Here is a 17,354-nt window from a genome sequence, read left to right on the forward strand (position 1 = left end):
GCCGGCTGAGCCTCTCTACTGAGAGCAGCCATCTTGCTGTGTGGCTAGGCTCCGCCCCCAGCAGTGCATACCAGATCTTAATGCAGAGAACTATCCACCTGAACAGGATCTTCTTCTGCACAGCCTTCCCTTTAGTTTGCTCCAGAAAAACCCACAGAAAGTTGAGCTACTCAATGATCTATCGTATGATTAATGTAAAAGCTTAAAGCTCTTTTGGGGTCCAAGAACCTCTCCCTCCTCTTTTAATGACTGAATGGGAGCAAAGATCACGGTTAGAGTGATTTACTGCCCAACCTAGAAAGAAATTAAGAATTTTGGTAAGAAGGACCCGCTTTGTCCAGAAAATAGGTAGTGTAGTGTAGTTGCAGTTAAAGTGCCTGTAGTTCACTCACAACTGACATTATTGCAATGAGGAAAAAAGCCTTCAAGATCAAGAGGCGCTGCAAGTAGCTATGCATTTATTTCTTTTCTTAAGAATGTTCTTTACAGTTCAAAAATGCCCTGTGAGGGTGTCAGAGCGGGGGGAGTGGATTGACCTGTAAAAGACAGTAATGAAGTGCAGTTACAACATAAATACAAACATAGATGAATATCAAATCTAGGAGCGTGACCTCTTCAGGAGATCAGAATGAGGTAGTTGTGTTCAACAGAATAAGAGTTTAACAGGGAAGGTCGATCGATATATGGTATGGTGACGACTTTTAGGCTAACCATTTATTCATCAGGAATAATTTCACTTCAAATTTGAAGGAGGCGGTAGATGGAATCAGATGGATTTCCTTTGGAAGAGAATCCCAATTTTTCGCTGCGATGCCTGATCAAGCTCTGTTGCACGTTTTCTTCTTGCGGAAAATCTGTGGTTTCAGCAGAATGGAGTGGTTACTTTGTTATGATCTACATTAGCCAGATAGTTCCAGCTTTTATGCTAGGTATGTGGGGGTATTGAAATGTAGGGCTTTATGGGGAATGCAGGCGATTTTCAGATGAATTTGTGCTTCATAAGGGAACCAGTTTACGAATTTCAGGTCTGGGGAAATGTGATTGTTTCTTTATGTTACAGTGGTGATGAGTTTGGCCACAGCATTAAGGGAGGCCCGTAAAGGGGCCAGTTTGCATCTGGGAAGGCGTGGCACTTACATAATCAAGCTGGGGATGACTAAGGCTTGGACATCCAATTTAAGGTCATCCTGGGGGCGGAAGGGATTTAATTTCCTTAGAATGCTCATCTGGTAATTCTCCCCTTTGGTGGCGTTACTGATGTGGTTCTGCATATGCAGATGTTTGTCTAGTATAATTCCCAGAGATCTTGCAGAGTCTACAAAGCGAGGAGTACAATTGAGAGCAGTTAGATGTTTCATCCAAAGGTAGATCTTAGGATTGTGTTTGGGTGGGGTAATGAGGAATAATTCTGTTTTGATGGAGTGAAGTTCGAGATGGTTGAGCGCAAGCCAGTTCTGTGTATTCTGTAGAATAACGTTGCGGGTACTGAGGTCATAAGGAGAGGATATTTTCAGGTACAGTTCATGCATAGGCTTGAGCGAGAAGTGGAGCTGTTGCAGGAAAGACCCATGACCAGGACTGTGCTTGCAACTTAAAGTGGGATAAACAATATGATTAAGACAGCTTTTTGTGTTTGGTGACCTAATTTCACCTCGCTGTCTCCAAACATCTTCGGGTGCATTATTGCGAATTTATTATGCAACAACTATGAGTCATGCACCAGAGCCCAGGTACAAAAAACATACCTCGTGCAGGTCCATGACTGGCATCTGCTTTTTCCAGTTCTGGCACAGCTTAAATACTATTGTAATCAGCGTGAACATCATTCCCTAGCACACTTTGGAGATGTTCTAGAGTTGTTGGAAGACTGACACAATTGGGAGTGAAACAGAGCAAATAAAGGATCTGATGTCAGCAAAAAGTTAAGATGCTTATATGTGGCTCTGCTTTGCCACTTCTGGGATGGTATGAAGTTGGTGCAGAACTGCACAACGTCACCTAACGTTGTTTGCACCTCCAAATCCAATTTGGAATCGGAGGCATTTTCTAAGGCGAGCAATCTGCTGATAGAAGTGTTAATCAGGAGTGGCTAGATGTGCTACAATATTAAAGCTTTATTGCACTACTTGTTATATCCTCATCAATTTAAGACTTATTAGAAAGAAGGATGAAGGGACTTGGCCATAAACCTAATTTCACCTAGTGTTCCTCTTTCTCGTGACAGTCTTCTCCCAACCTATTGGTTACCAGGAGTAGTGTGATACTGCTTTGACAGACTACACAGGAGGACATGTAGGTATATCCCAAAAATCCACTCTAAAACATTGTTAGGGTTAAGTTATGGTTTCCTCAGCTCGTGATACATTAGCATCTGGAACGAATCTCAGAAATATACGTAATAACACAGTTAAGTGTAGTTATTGTTAAAAATAAAAATCTAAAACCTGCCTGGAACTATTTAGTTATGGATAGCACACAATCATAACTCTTTCCCCTGTACTGACAACCACTGGGGACTCTTTTCATATTTTCATCAAATCACTGTTTGTATATACCCCGATACAAACAGCTAGCAATCCACACCGGTATAAACAATGTACAGGTTAACAAACAAGTTACTTACCTTCGGTAACGATATATCTGTAAGAAACATAAGTTAGTTATAGATTCCCTACCTTAGAATTACCCACAGGCGTCAGGCTGGACACGGAAAGTTTTTCGTCAGCAGTAGCTCTGCGCGTCAGTAGGTGGCATTGGTCTACTCTATGTTAGTTGTCGGCGTCGTGGTCGCCGGGATGACATTGTGGAAATTACTTCTACGCCCCCCTTGCTGACGTCAGTTCTGTATACGACTTTCAGTGCCAGGAACGAAGAGCCGTGCAAGACACTGACCACTGGTGCACAAAACAAGGACCCTGAAAGGATGATCTTCACCCTAGAAATCAGTTTGCAGAACGGGGAGGATGGGTGGGGTGGCACGGAATCTATAGTTTACTTACATTTCTTACAGATATATCGTGAACGGAGGTAAGTAACTGGTTCATCTGAATGAAACAGTTAGTTATAGATTCCTTACCTTATGATAGATGCCCCAACAATACCAACCCATGAGGTGGGTCTGCGAACTAAGTTCAGACCAGAAAGTCCTGAAGAACAGAACGGTCAAAGAAGCTTCGCTCCAGACTTGGTTGTCCAGGCAATGGTGCTTGGTGAACGTGTGCAGAGATGCCCACATAGCTGCCTGACAGATGTAATTTAGGGGGATTCCCCGTGCCAAAGCAGTAGTAGCCGCAGTCGCCCTGGTGGAATGGGCGGGCAGCCCAACAGGAGGCTCCTTATTTGCCAAAGAAGAGCAGGCCTTGATGCACAGAAAGACCCACCTGGAGATGGTCTGTTTGTGCACCGCCCGACCTTTCTTAGCACCTTGCGTAACCAACAAAGAGCTGGTCGTCCACCTGGAATTGTTTGGTGCGATCCAAATAAAAGGAGAACGCATATTTTGGATCCAGACGGTGGAGCCTCCCTTCCTCTTTTGAAGGATGCCTTAGCAGAAAGAAGGTGGGAACATTGATGGTTTGGCCAATATGAAAGGAAGTGACCACCTTTGGAAGAAAGGAAGGTCGAGTTCTGAGGACGACCTTGTCCGGATGAACAGCCAGAAAAGGAGGCTTGGAAGACAGTTTATAGCTCATTCACCCTGCACGCAGAGGTGATGGTCACCAGAAAAGGAGTTTACAGAGTAAAGAGTCCGAGAGGACAGTTATATAGCGGCTCAAAGGGAGCACACATCAGAAAAGTAAGGCATTACGAACGGAACAGGAGGAAAAAGAGGAGTAATGCCCTTGGGAAATGTATTTACAACAGGGGACTTGAAAAGAGAAGGCTGATCGGGGAGCCTGAGAAAGGCTGAAATGGCCAAGAGGTAGCCTTAAGAGTGCCCAGATCAGAGCCCTGCTTGGCCAAAGACAGAAGGAACAAGAGAACTTCAGAAAGAGGAACAGAAAGGGGATCCACAGTTTTTGCTGTGCACCTTGCCACAAATGTATTCCATCTGCAGCCGTATACCGTCTTAGTGGAGGGATGCCTGGCGCCAAGACTACATCACAGACTTCGGGAGGAAAGTAAAATTAATTCAACTGCCGTCGCTCAATCTTCATGCAAGGAAGTGGAGGCTGGACAGTTTTGGGTGGAGGACCGTCCCCTGCTGCTGTGACAGAAGATCCTCCCGAAGAGGCAGTTGGATCGGCAGCCATGTGAGCAGCTTGGGATACCCGACTCTTTGTGCCCAATCTGGAGCCACAAGAATGACTTGGGCCCGGTTTGCGCTTGATCTTCTTCAGCACTCTGGGAAGAAGTGGAATAGGCATATAGAAGAACGCCACTGCACTCACGGCTAAAAGCGTCGCCTAGCGAGTGCTGCCTTGGCAATTCCAAAGCGCAGAATTGCTGACATTGCTCTTTCACTTCGGTGGCGAATAGATCTAACCAAGGCTCTCCCCACTGTTGAAAGAGACCATGCACACCTCTGAGTGAAGACGACATTCGTGATCCATCATGCACCTGCAGCTGAGTTTGTCTGCCCTGGCGTTTAGTGAACCTGCCAGGTGTTAAACCACCAGGGATATGCCCGGATGTTCCAGCCACTTCCAGAGACGAAGTTCCTCCAGACATAGGGTCAACGAACCCACCCCACCCTGTTTGTTGCAGTACCACATGGCTGTGGTGTTGTCCGTGAACACCTGTACTAGCAGAGGGAAGGAATGCTTTTAGTGCAAGATGGATCGCCTGAAGCTCCAAAAGGTTGATGTGGAGCTCGGACTCCGCCAAGACCAGAGACCTCTGATCTCCGCCTCACCACTGTGAACTCTGGTTGGGGAAGGGAGAGGGACCAGCCGTTAACCAAATCCTGGTTTGTTAGCCACAACTGCAATTGGTGTGCAGTGCCTTCCTAGATATAGACGCAATCGGAAAGATTTACATGATGTTGTGCCCACTGGAACTTCAGGTCCCACTGCAGAGCCCACAAATGCCACCTGGCATAGTCCACCAGCAGGATGCAGGAGGCCATGAAGCCATGAGGCCCAGTAGCCTCAGGGTCAGTTTGACCAAAACCCGGGTTGGAGGCTGAAAGATCGGAATCCTTGCTCTAATATCCAGAACAGTTCCGATGAAAAGGAGCTTCTGAGAGGGAATCAGGTGTGACTTCAGCACATTTATGGTTAACCCCAGCTAATGCAGGAGGTCGGCCATAGACTGGAGGTAGGAGGCGACAGCCTGGGGCGAGCCCGCCTTCAATAGATAGGGGAAGACTGGAACCCCTAATCTGCGCAGATAATCTGCGACCACGCCATCACTTTCGTGAACACCTGAGAGGGCGCTGGTAAGGCCAAAGGGGAGCACGTTAAACTGAAAGTGCTTGTGGTCTATCATGAACCGAAGGTAACGCTGGTGGGCCGGCAGGACAGGGATGTGAAAATAAGTGTCCTGCAAGTCCAACACTACCATCCAGTCTCCAGGGTCGAGGGCAGACAGAAACTGAGCCAATGTCAACATTTTGAACTTCTCCTTCCGGAGGAAGCGGTTGACGTTCCTGAGATCCAAGATATGACGCAAGCCCTTGTCCTTCTTGGGCACCAGAAAGTAGTGGGTATAACAACTACAAACTACTTCTGGGGCAGGAACTCGCATGATGTCTCCCTTTGCCAATAGAGCCATAACTTCCTGGTGGAGAAGGGTCAAGTGATCCTCCAACATGCAATGGAATTGTGGTGGAATTGATGGAGGGGTAGTCTTGAAGGGGAGGCAGTAGCCCCTTCGGACTATCTGCAAAACCCACCTGTCTGATGTGATGTTGAGCCAGTGGGGGAGCTGATGGCGAATCCTGCCGCCCACTGGCGAATGGTGGCCGTGAAGGTTGGACTAGGAGGGCTTTCAGGCTGATGCAGAAGGGGCGCATGTGGACTGGCCCACCTGCTGGCCCGAGACCCACGACAATGGGTCCCACCTCTCCGACTGTGCAAAGGCTGGACAGCTTGCACATGCCTGTGGCTCTAGACGGAACGAGGTGGGGCACCCCTTCCGTAGCCAGGAAAGGGGAGAAAAGCAGACTGCGTGGGGCGAGAGGTAGAAGTGAGGTCCAAGGGCCTGGCATTAGCCCTGGAGTCCTTAAAGTGCTTGAGTGCGTTGTCTGCTTTGTTGCCAAACAAGAGATGGCCATCAAAGGGCATGTCCAAAAGTGAAGCTTGGACATCACCCGAAAAGCCAGTGGACCTCAGCCAGGCGTAGTGTCTTAGGGCTACTGACGTTGAAATCGTCCTGCCCAGCGAGTCAGAGGTGTCTAGTCTACATCGTTTGGCGAACTTCGCTGCGTGTCTCCCTTCGGCATCTGCACGGGAGAGCAAGGCCTGGGCCTCCTCCGGGCACTGTGGCAGTACCTGCATGACCGTGTCCCACACAGTAGTGGCCCAAGGGACATGCAGTGTTCACCGACCGCAGTCCAGCTTCTTGGACTCCCAATCAGGTGGAGCGGAGGGGAATGCACCCTTGGATGTCGAGGCTTGGACCGCCATGCTCTCAGGGGTGGGGTGTTGGGAGAGGGAAATGGGGTCGCCTGGGGCCGGGCCCTGGCAGCAGGCAATCATCCTGTTAACAGTAGCTCCTGTGTTGAGCTTGGACCAAGTGCCCAAAAGGATGTCCGTGAGGGCCTCATTGAACAGCAGCAGGGGCTCCGAAGAGGCCGCTGCTGGTTGAGGCTCCCTCGGTCAGGAGGTTAGCCCTGACCGCCACCATAGGAAGCACAAGGTTTAAGGCTTCAATCGCCCTACGCAACACCACTGCGAATGATGCACCCTCCTCCGTGGCCACAGTAGGGCGAGATAGCATTCCAAGGTCTGGAGAGGTGCCCAGACCACTGGCCTCACCCAACTCCGATCTCCACTCCGGTTCTTCTAACTGGTCTGTCAGAGGGTCCACAGACCCCTCCCAGTCCTACTCACCCTTCTCTGGTAGCCACTCAGGGCGATAGGGAACACCAAAGGAGAATAGAGGTACAAAAGTTATGGTAGACGCAGGCCCAGCTCCATGTCCACGTCGAGGGGGAGGCTGGGGTCGATGTCGGTTGGGGACACAACCGGCGTTGGAGGCGGCAGAGGTGTCGCCAATGGATTCGACACTAGGGGAGGTGTTGTGAGGTCGACAGGACCGATCCGGATGCAGGCCTGGATCCCTGGGGGCCTGCATCGAGGGCCACGACCTCCCTCTCGACCGGGACCTCGAGAGGCGCGGAGCAGACTGCCGGGCCTACAGAAGCTTTCGGGGCCATGACCTGGCAGTCGGAGCATGACTGTGGGTCGTAGTCACGCTCCAGACACCAGAGGCACACGAGATGGGGGTCAGTCACCGACATCAACTTATGGCAGGAGTGGCTAGGCTTGAAGCCCGTCCGTCAAGATGAAATCCCTTTGCACCAGGAATCAGACAACTCGAAAAGATGTCAACAAAATTAGCAAAAAGGGAGTCAAAAGGTGACTCGAGGTACCGCTATCTCCAAATCTGCGCTGGCTGGCGTGGAAAAAGAAAGAACGGACGTCAGCGGGCAGGAGCGGCGTTTCAGTAGAGACCGCAACGTCATTCCGACAATCAGGCCGCCAACGATGAACGCGGAGTTAACCGACGCCACCTACTGACGCGCAGGGGTACTGCTGAAGAAAAATTATCGGATCCAGTCTGACGCCTGGGGGTAATACTAAGGTGAGGAAACCATAACTAATATTCTCATTCAGATACTGTCTTTAATGAAGCACCCTCTTAACCAGGAAATGGCAATGAAAGATGCTTTGCAAAAGGATAGGAAGCACACAGCTGATAGTATCATAACCCCTTAAAGGTTCACATCTGATTCAACAGTAAAACGCCTGGATTATGTACTTCGCAGACAGCCAAGTCCTCATCAGAAGGACGTGGCTGTTTAAGACCTTCTTCAACCTCAACCACAGCCTGTGAAGTGCAACAAAGAAGACAGTCCTTGCCACATGCATCGAAATAAGCGGCCACAACACCAAGGAACTTTTCAATGTTGTTAAGGAATTCTCCAACCCATCTGGCAGCAAAAAAACATCACACCCTCACTGGAGCTGTGCAACAACCTTGTCCACTTCTTCCACAACAAGATCGCAACCATATACAGAAATTTCGAACCCCAACCCACACCTACGGACTTCCTCAACAGATAAGCCACCACCGTAACCACCATGAACCACACAGTGACCACCTGGAACTTCCTCTCCACCCAGGAGACCACCTCCACCATGAAATCCATACACACGAGAACTCACAGAGTCACGCCCACAACACATCTTCAACCTTGGAAACTAAAAGGATCAGTGAGCAACTTACTACCTTATGCAACACCTCTATCACCATCGCAATATTTTGTGATGCCAGGAAACACACCAAACTCAGACCACTACTCAAAAAAACCTTAAATGACCCCAGCAAACCAAAAAACTACTCGCAAATCTCCTTGCTCCGTTTCCCAGTGAAGGTACTGGAAAAGATCATCAACAATCACCTCATGATACACCTAGAGCAGAACCAGCTACTCGACGCCTCCCAATACAGCTTCTGCAGCAATCACAGCACTAAAACCGCCCAGATTGCAGCCACTGATGACATCGGAACTCTCCTCGACCGAGGAGAAACAGTTTAGATCCTCCTCGATCTCTTGGCAGCCTTCAAGACCATATACCACCACATGCTGATCAAAAGACTTCACCACATCGGTATCCAAGGGAACGTGCTCGGATGGATCCCCTCCGTCCACACCAGAAAAACTCAGAGGATCTACCTCCCACCTTTCACCTCTGAACCCAAGGAGATCACCTGCTGTGTCCCACAGGGCTCAGCCCCATGCTCTTCAACGCATATATGATCCGCTGGCCAACATCGTTGGATCCCACAGACTCAACATAATTTCCTTTGCAGATGACACCAAACTCATCCTCTTACTCACTGACTATCCCACCACCACCAGAACCAACTTCCGGAGATGCATGACAAACGTCATCAATAGCATGAAGAACAACTGCCTGTAGCTGAACACAGACTAAACGGAAGTGCTGAACTTTGGCAACAGCAGCAACACATGGAAGGACTCCTGGTGGCCATCAGACCTAGGACCAGCACAGACTCCCTTCAACCACACCAGAAATCTCAGGCATCATTGCCAACAAGCTCACCATAAAATCACATATCAACGCTCTCTACTCTGCCTTCTTACTCACTCTGTGCAAGCTCCATAAGATCTTCAAGTGGCTACCCCTACACACGAGAAGCCCTCATCACCAGCCGAATTTACAACAGCAACGGCTTCTACGTCGGATTCACTGCACTTCTCCTACAGAGACTTCAGACCATATAAACTGCCGCACCCAGACTCATCCTCTGCTTTTCCTGATGAACCCACATCACACCCCACCTCAGGCAACTCCACTGGCTCCCGGTACAGAAGAGATGCCAATTCAAGCTGCTGACCCAAGCACACAAGGCTATACACTACCAAGGACCCGCCTAGATTAACCACCGCCTGAACTTACATCAATCGTCGAGAAGACTACGCTCCACCTCCCTTTCACTTGCCCATCCTACCTGCATCTACCAAAGCAGAAGTAGAGGACACTCCTTCTCGAACATTACAGCAAAGACCTGGAACAGCCTCCCCATGCACCTCCGATTAATCTCCTCATTTCCAGAATTCCGAATGGCCCTTTAGACCAGGCTGTTCAAATAATCCCTTGGGACCTGCAAGTCTCTTCCACAGAGATTAGTGGACTTTTTATTAAAACACTAGAGCCAGCCCTCATGTACCTGCTGGCATAGAACATGTTTAGTATAAACCCATCATTTATTTATACTGTGTACAAAGTCATGTTTCGCTTTAGATAAGGTCTGCAGTTAACATTGTAAATGAATAAATAAAAAAGAAATAACTGCGATATTATAGAATCTGTCAACATGATAAACTGGATCCGCTGTAGGCCGCTGTGTACAAATCTGAGAAATATGGAACCTAGCAAGGTCTCGGACTTGGGGCATTATGGAAATATTTAATGTGAATATACTGAGAAACTAAGGACTCTGACCAATCTGTGATTATTGAAACCTATCATGCTTTAATCAATGCTTTTATCTTATACTGACAAATGTGGCTGGCACAATGCTTTTTAAAATGCATTGCTGTACACCATTAAGTAAGAATCTCCTTGTGGAATAACCCCAAAAACTCAATTTAAAGTGATATGTAAATCCTATCAATATGTTCTGGTCACTTTTACTGGTTTAACAAGCTTTAAAATGCATAATTTTCCATTATTTTGCCAAAACTACTATAAATCCTACCAGGTTTTAGCGTCTCAAGTTAAATGTACTTCCTAAAATGACTTTTACACATTCTTTCCCACACAATCACAATGCCCTCTCAAAATGAAAGCAGTTTGGAGACTAACTTAATTCACAGTTTATATACCTCTTTAATCTTCTCCTTGCAAATCTTGTACTGTTTCTTCTGACTTTCCAAAAAGGTGGTGAGGTCTCTCTTTTGCTGGGTCATGATCTGTTGCTGGAACCTCTTCTCGTCTGTAGACGCTGACTTTGCCTAAGACACAAAGACATGAATAGGCAGATTCGAATGAAATACAGTCACTTGCTTGGCCAACAAAGGTAATAACAATGTAGGTTCATTTGATTAAAAAAATATGTTTGGTAAGAAGTAATTACTACTATGAAGTTAAGTCTCAGCTGCACCGGATACTAAGTATTGGTCTTAAAGCAACACTGCTGGAAGCACTTTGGATACATTAGGCTTTTCAATTATCGAGGCTCACCTATATTCAAGGACTATACATATTTCTGGAGACAGAGGACTCACACTAATACATTTGACCTACACCAATCTCTTGGACTAAATATCTTTAGGTGGAGAAGGTGTGTGGAGCTTAGAGAACATTGGGGTTTGGCTAAGTCTAACAGATGTCCTTTCATGGGAAAGGACATTAAGGAAAAGAAGAGATAATAAGCTGCACATGACTATAAATAATAGAACAGCAATGCCTGCTGTGCCAGGAAGAGTAAGAAGCTATTACTAGAGAAAGGAATGGAATGCACAACTATAAAAAATAAAGTACGGAAGCATTGGGTAAACTATATGCCTATAAAGGTGGGTGAGAAAAGCAGTACTCAAGTAGGACGTTAAAAAGGAACTGAAGGGGATCATTTCTGAAGGAAGATAGAGTTAGCAACTGGAGAACGGCCATACTGAAATATGAGGAATATGACATAGCCTATTTCTATGTTCGCAAGATATGTAGTAAAGCACGATTCAAGCTCTTTCGTATCACTTACCTCACACCTGAGGTACTTTGTAAGATTTATCTGGATACATGTCCGGTGCTGGTGTCAGATAGTGGTGCATGTAGTGTCTGGGACATGGGCTGATTGTTAAATGATTAACTCAGCAATGCATGCTGGCGCTATGTTCCACCCCCAACATGAAAAAACATTACAGGTTTGCTCATGTGTGCCTAGTACCGGCTAAAAGAAGAACAGAGATACACTGGCTTAGCCCCACTTGCAATAGGCTAAATGTAAGGTCTGAAGATCTACTTTAATGTTCAGTGGCTGCAGAGATACACATACCTAGACCCACACTGATGACAAAAACTGAGAGTATCTAGATGACTGCCATATAATACCCTACTGTTATGAATATTGGTACAGTGTTATTCCTGTTAAATAATACTTTGAAAAACAGATGTTGGTTGTCATGATGAAGAAAAAATATTGCTTGGATGAGAGGACTTGGATGCTTGGTTTGCTCTCCTGACAGAATCCCATGTATGCGCTAATATAATGACTACACTATTAACCTGCACTTTTTAGGTAACTGTACATGCAATAAAATAGATTTTTATTAAAGAATGGACTTGGGGATGAGGGGATAAGCACCTGTGGTTTGGGGAGGACAACAGATTCAAACCATGTATGGGCATAGCTAATAGGAAATGGGACAGAGCAAGAGGAGGGAGCTGAAATAAAAGCAAGAGGCACACTGGCATTTTGGAATGGTCTTGGAATGGTTACCGAACTAATATTTTCCTTCTACAACCTCCCCAGACTTCCCGTGGCTCCCAAAAGTAGTCATAAATCTACTGTTTATCTGAAAATCAGAGGAGAGACACCAAATTAGTCACAAATAAAAGAGGACAAGATAGTTTACTAATCTAACTCCAGTTACCAAATACGTTGGGAAAGCACATTTAGGAGGGTCCTGCCATGATTTAGGTAAGCAGAGAGTGGAAATATGGGCATGATGGGTCACAGTGCAATACATTTACATGTGAATGTATGTAATCAGTTTGCATGTGTAGGCATGGGCGTTAAGCGTTGTTGTGGAACAATAGTAATATTTTTAAAGATTTTCAGTGCAGATTAATATTGTTCTGCATGAGTCTTTTTTTTATTTTTTCCATATAGTGTCTGTCCACGTCACTCCTCATTGACCTGACTTCACTTCAACGGCATTAGAAAATGCCTTTGTAACGTGGTTGGGCAAACTGCTGATTCCCCAGGCTCAGAGCCCATGACAGCAAACTCCTGGCCCTGTATTTCAAACGTATTCACACAAAGGGGGCCTGAGGAGTTTTAATGGACCAGCGAGGGTACACTCCGCAGTACAAGACTCAAATACACACAGAGCCCTCAGGTTCAACGTAACAGGGTGAACGTCAAATGAGGCCTAGTCATGATGCGGGCTACAACCCCCTCTCTACGAGAGGGGAGCTCAGCGATGTTTTTAAGTATGAGGGTATTCCTACAACCCAGCCTGAGCAGATGGGGTGATGGTAAAGGTGCAGTGCTGGTAAGTGGGTGACTAAAATTAGCTACAGGGTTAGCCTGATGAGCTAAATTCTTATTACCTTGTGCTAGGGTTCAAAACAAATAACGCAGAGTACGCCTGCAAATATTAGATGTAGTCATAGTGATCAACGTGTTTCAGCCTAGGAAGTGTTGTGGCTTTTATCAGGATCTCTATATTAGCTACTGCTGTGTGAAAGTGAGTTAAAAAAAACACGAAAAGTAATAACACGTCGGTGTGTATGATACAAGATCTTGGGTTTTAGGAATACCCCTCATACTTGAAAACATCCCCCAGCACCCCCCTCGTAGAGAGGGGGTTGTAGCCCGCATCATGACTAGGGTTCATGATGCAAGGATTCCCCATGATGAAGCGTGACACCTTGGTGTGTGAGGGAAACCGTCCTTAAAAGGGAAAGCATCCTCCCCCACAAGTCAGTCTGTTCCCTCTTTTGACGTTCTCCCTGTATTTGAAACACCTATTTGGGCAATGTCACAAGACTAATAAAACCATAGCACCAAACAGATCACGTTTCTACCATTCATATATGCTGCTCGTCCTGAAGCCAATGCATCTTGGTGAAATAATAAATGAATGAGCTAAGAGGAGGTTCAGGAAGGGTTGGCAACAATAAAGACCACTCAGCACAATGTATATTGTGCTTACCAGCGCCGTTCACCCCTTCATCCGTAGTCCATAACTGCACGGAGGGAAAGGATGGGGATGGAGGAAAGGGACACACTGGGTTCAATCTTAAAATAATATTCCAGATACCTTTCAATTCAGAGCGAAGGGTTCATGCTTCCGGTTTGAGTCAACAGTGACTGCAAGACCGCTCTGGGTGATAAACCATGAGGAATTCCATGTTACTATTGATAACCGTACCTAAATCAGGCACTTCCCAGGAAATTATTAACATATCAGGACTCAATGTACAGCTTAGGAAAAAAGGCCCCTATGAGGAAAGTGATTAACACTTTAAAATAAAGAATGTCATTTACCGGCCAATCCGGAAGATTCAGCCTTTATGATGACACCAGAATACCTCACTGGTCCAATACTCTTGCTATTAAAAGATGGCCACATATATAAATCTACATATTTTGGGATCACACGTTGTATCCTGTATGCTGCCGGGCAAACTGCTACTTCATGGTCGGGATATCGTATATCCTGATCTCCACAGGTGGCTGTGAAGAATGAGCCAGTTCCCATGACAACAGCAGGCAGGTAACGGAGCGAAATCTAGGCTCTGGTGCAGCTCCCCAGTCCGCCCATCTCCAGCGTTCTCCTTCTTGTGAGCCTGGCAAAGAGGGCGAAAAGGACTGGCGTCCCCAGGAACTCGGCCCCCCTTCTGGTCATGAGAGACACCGAACGAGGGGCATTATGGGCCCCACAAGGCTGCTTTTGGATGCTAGTCAGTGGTATGCTACAGCCGTCTGTCTGAAAGGCAGAGTACACAAAGATACGAGAATAAAGGAGAGCATGACAAGGATGGGCAAGTGCCTATGCTCGTTATTAACATGTTCTCGGGACGTAGTTATTCTATTTGTGTTCTGCTAAATACGTCGAGGCAATCCTCGCTGTTGGAGATTGGTAGATATGCAAATGCAGTTGTGTTTAAAGAGCTTGATTTGCTTAAAAACGGGTCGCCTTTCTGAATGTCTGTATATGCACACACCCAAACGCAGCACTGTAGACTGGTTAACCAATCAAAATTTGTGACGTAAGCAGTTCGTGTTGACTGATTCTTCTAGGTATAAATGTGTTTGATATAAATTGTCTTTAATTTCTATTGACATGCCAGTTTTGCATTGCAAAACTACACGCCTAGCAACAATCACAAAATAACCCCCTCGATTCCCGTGACGTTACATAACTAGATATATTTGCATATGTGTTTGTAAAGTTATGACCTGCAAAATAACAAATATTTGCAATTGTTGGACCCGAAGTCCTTCACCCGTGAGAATTAATAGCGTTGCAGCGCTCCTTTACTACCCCAATTTGTTCTTATGATCAGCAATCCACTAAAAAGGTTACAAAGAACAAGTACAGTGAGATGCAACACAGTGCCACAAGGGGGCCTGACAAACGGTACAAGGTCCATTCCCGGGTTTGTTAAGACTGAAAGATACAGCTATGAAAAACTATATGAGGCGCCAACACTGGAAAGGTTAGGAAGGGAGGTCAAAATGGAGGTTTTGAGTTCAGAGTCTTAACACGCAAGAAACAAAATTCAAAGGGATAACCCATGTATGTTACGACGAGCCTCATCACTTAGCCCTTATTTCCCCCCAGCCAGTTGGCATCAAGACTAGCTTCCTTGAGACCCCCTCACACCCCAGATGAAAGGTTTTAAAATGTACACTTGCCAAGAATGATAAAAAAAAAACATAGGCCAACTAGTGCTAAGTGGCTCCTGATCACACAAGAGCTTTATTAAAAAAAGAATTAAACACATGCGTACAATCAGGATGTAAGTAATATAATTTCTCAGAAAGATGAATGCACCATTTTAGTAGACCTTCAACTCGATAGTCCTTCTGCCAAATCTTAATCATCAACATTGACCAACAGAAAGAGGTTTCATGTTGCACAATTGGGGCCATTTCAAAGTAAACTCCTCAAATCTAATAGGGAAAAAAAGTGTTGCATTTTTTTCTGCAATATGTGGAGCGAGAAAAGTCTACATCTTCTAAAGTAGTAAAAAATAAAGGAAGCCGGAAGCTCAGAATCCTTGAAGTGACATTGGAGACACGACAGACACTACATCTGCGATACCCTTTTGCACATACATCAGCTTCTTTGTGGTGGCTGCTTCTTGACCAGCCCATTGCAGATCTTTACCCATGTGGAAAGATAAGTAATTTTTTTTGTTAAAGATATTTTTATTGAAAGTACAAGAAGGAAGAGGACAGGAAGTAAGAAGAAGATAGAAACACAGTAAATGCGACAAGAGCCCTCGCAGGAGCTCACTCTACATGGCAGAGGAGTTTAATATTGCTGAAGATTGGTCAACGCGGCCACCCTAGCCAGGATGATTCTCAAAGTCCGCCAGCTAACAATGTTGCCCCAAGAGGGGAGTCCATAGAAAGGCATCGGCTCACAGTGGCGCCAGGCAAAAGCCACACAAGCCAGGGGCTCATTCGACCAGTCTAATTTGCGCCTCCTCTTTTCTCCGCCAAAAGAAAAACAATGCAGCGAGGTGAAACACAAAGACCCACCACCCATAGAGATAGACAGAACAAAACACCCTCCCCTCAAAACTCCTTCGACCCTCCAGCCCCCCCCCCAGTGGTGGCAGCCAAGTAACAGGCACACATCCAAACATTCTCTCACACTTGGAACAAATGGAGTGCACGTAAAGTGGGCGGGCAGACCGCCGACGGTAAACCTTAAGAAAGGAAGCGGACTAGCGGGCCCCATCTAAAGATGAAGTTTTTAAAATCTCCTCTAAAAACATCCGCCATACGTTCCATACTCAGCAGTTTCCACAACCTCGCATACCAGAGGGAAAGTGCAGGGGCCTCCTTCTTTTTCCCAGGCCGCTGCCAAGGTCAGCTTGGCTGCACCTATGCAGAGCCAAAGGATTTGTTTATCCGCTTTGGTCTGATGCTCCAGGAGCGGGTCACGGAGACCCAAGAGAACAAAACCTATCGAGTCAGGAACCGGGTAACCCAGCACATCCTTGATTTGGGACAGTATCTCCTCCCAGTAGGGGCGAATGACAGGGCAGTCCCACCAAATATGGCGAAAATCCCCCAAGAGACCACATCCTCGCCAACATCTATCCGACGTAGAGGGAAAGATCTTTTTCAACCGTCCTGGGTAAAGATACCAGTCCAACATCGTTTTCATGCGGGCCTCCCTGAGGTCAATGGAATGATTAAATCTGTGCAAGTCACGCCAGAGGTGAGTCCACTCCTCGTCAGAGATATCCCGACCCAGGTGCTCTTCCCACAAACTCATGTATCTAGGGCGAGGCGAGATAGCCGTAGCAAGCAGAAGGCCATAGAGGAATGAGATCACCCCTCTCATGTACGTGGTGTGGGTGATAAAGGATTCAAAATCTGTGGGAGGCCTTGTCGCTGCATCCCGCACCTCCGGTGACAACGCCCAGTGTAGCATTTGGGCATGCCGGTAACGCTCGGACGGTAACACCGCATAGTCACGCATGCAATTATGGAAGGTGAGTGGCTCATATCCATGAAACAAGTGCGTGAGCGCGTGACACCCTCCCAATCTCCACCCATCAAAGGGGCCCTCCACGAGAGCCGGTGGAAAGGCCGGGTTAAAATGTATAGGGGTGAAGGGGGACGGGAAGGAGGTCCACCTCTCATCGCTGGAAACCGAATCCCAGACCTTCAGGGTGGTACTCGTAGGAGTGCTTATATAGGCGTTCCGAGGGCGATCCCCCTTCGCCTTCCAGACCAGGTCCCAT

The 17,354-nt window shown here is 46.7% G+C and overlaps 1 protein-coding gene across 5 annotated transcripts in view; it reads right to left on the reverse strand.

Moving 5' to 3' along the window:
* TAOK3 (TAO kinase 3) overlaps positions 1-17,354 on the reverse strand; it is a 1,449,622-nt gene that overhangs the window by 132,680 nt on the left and 1,299,588 nt on the right. For all 5 annotated transcript variants that reach the window (XM_086943286.1, XM_086943287.1, XM_086943290.1 and 2 more), the window contains one exon: positions 10,523-10,651. In XM_086943286.1, the coding sequence (XP_086799412.1) occupies positions 10,523-10,651 (129 nt within the window). The remainder of the gene's footprint in view (positions 1-10,522; positions 10,652-17,354) is intronic.

The sequence above is a fragment of the Lissotriton vulgaris genome, chromosome 11, assembly GCF_964263255.1.
Source record: "Lissotriton vulgaris chromosome 11, aLisVul1.2, whole genome shotgun sequence".
Taxonomy (NCBI): domain Eukaryota; kingdom Metazoa; phylum Chordata; class Amphibia; order Caudata; family Salamandridae; genus Lissotriton; species Lissotriton vulgaris.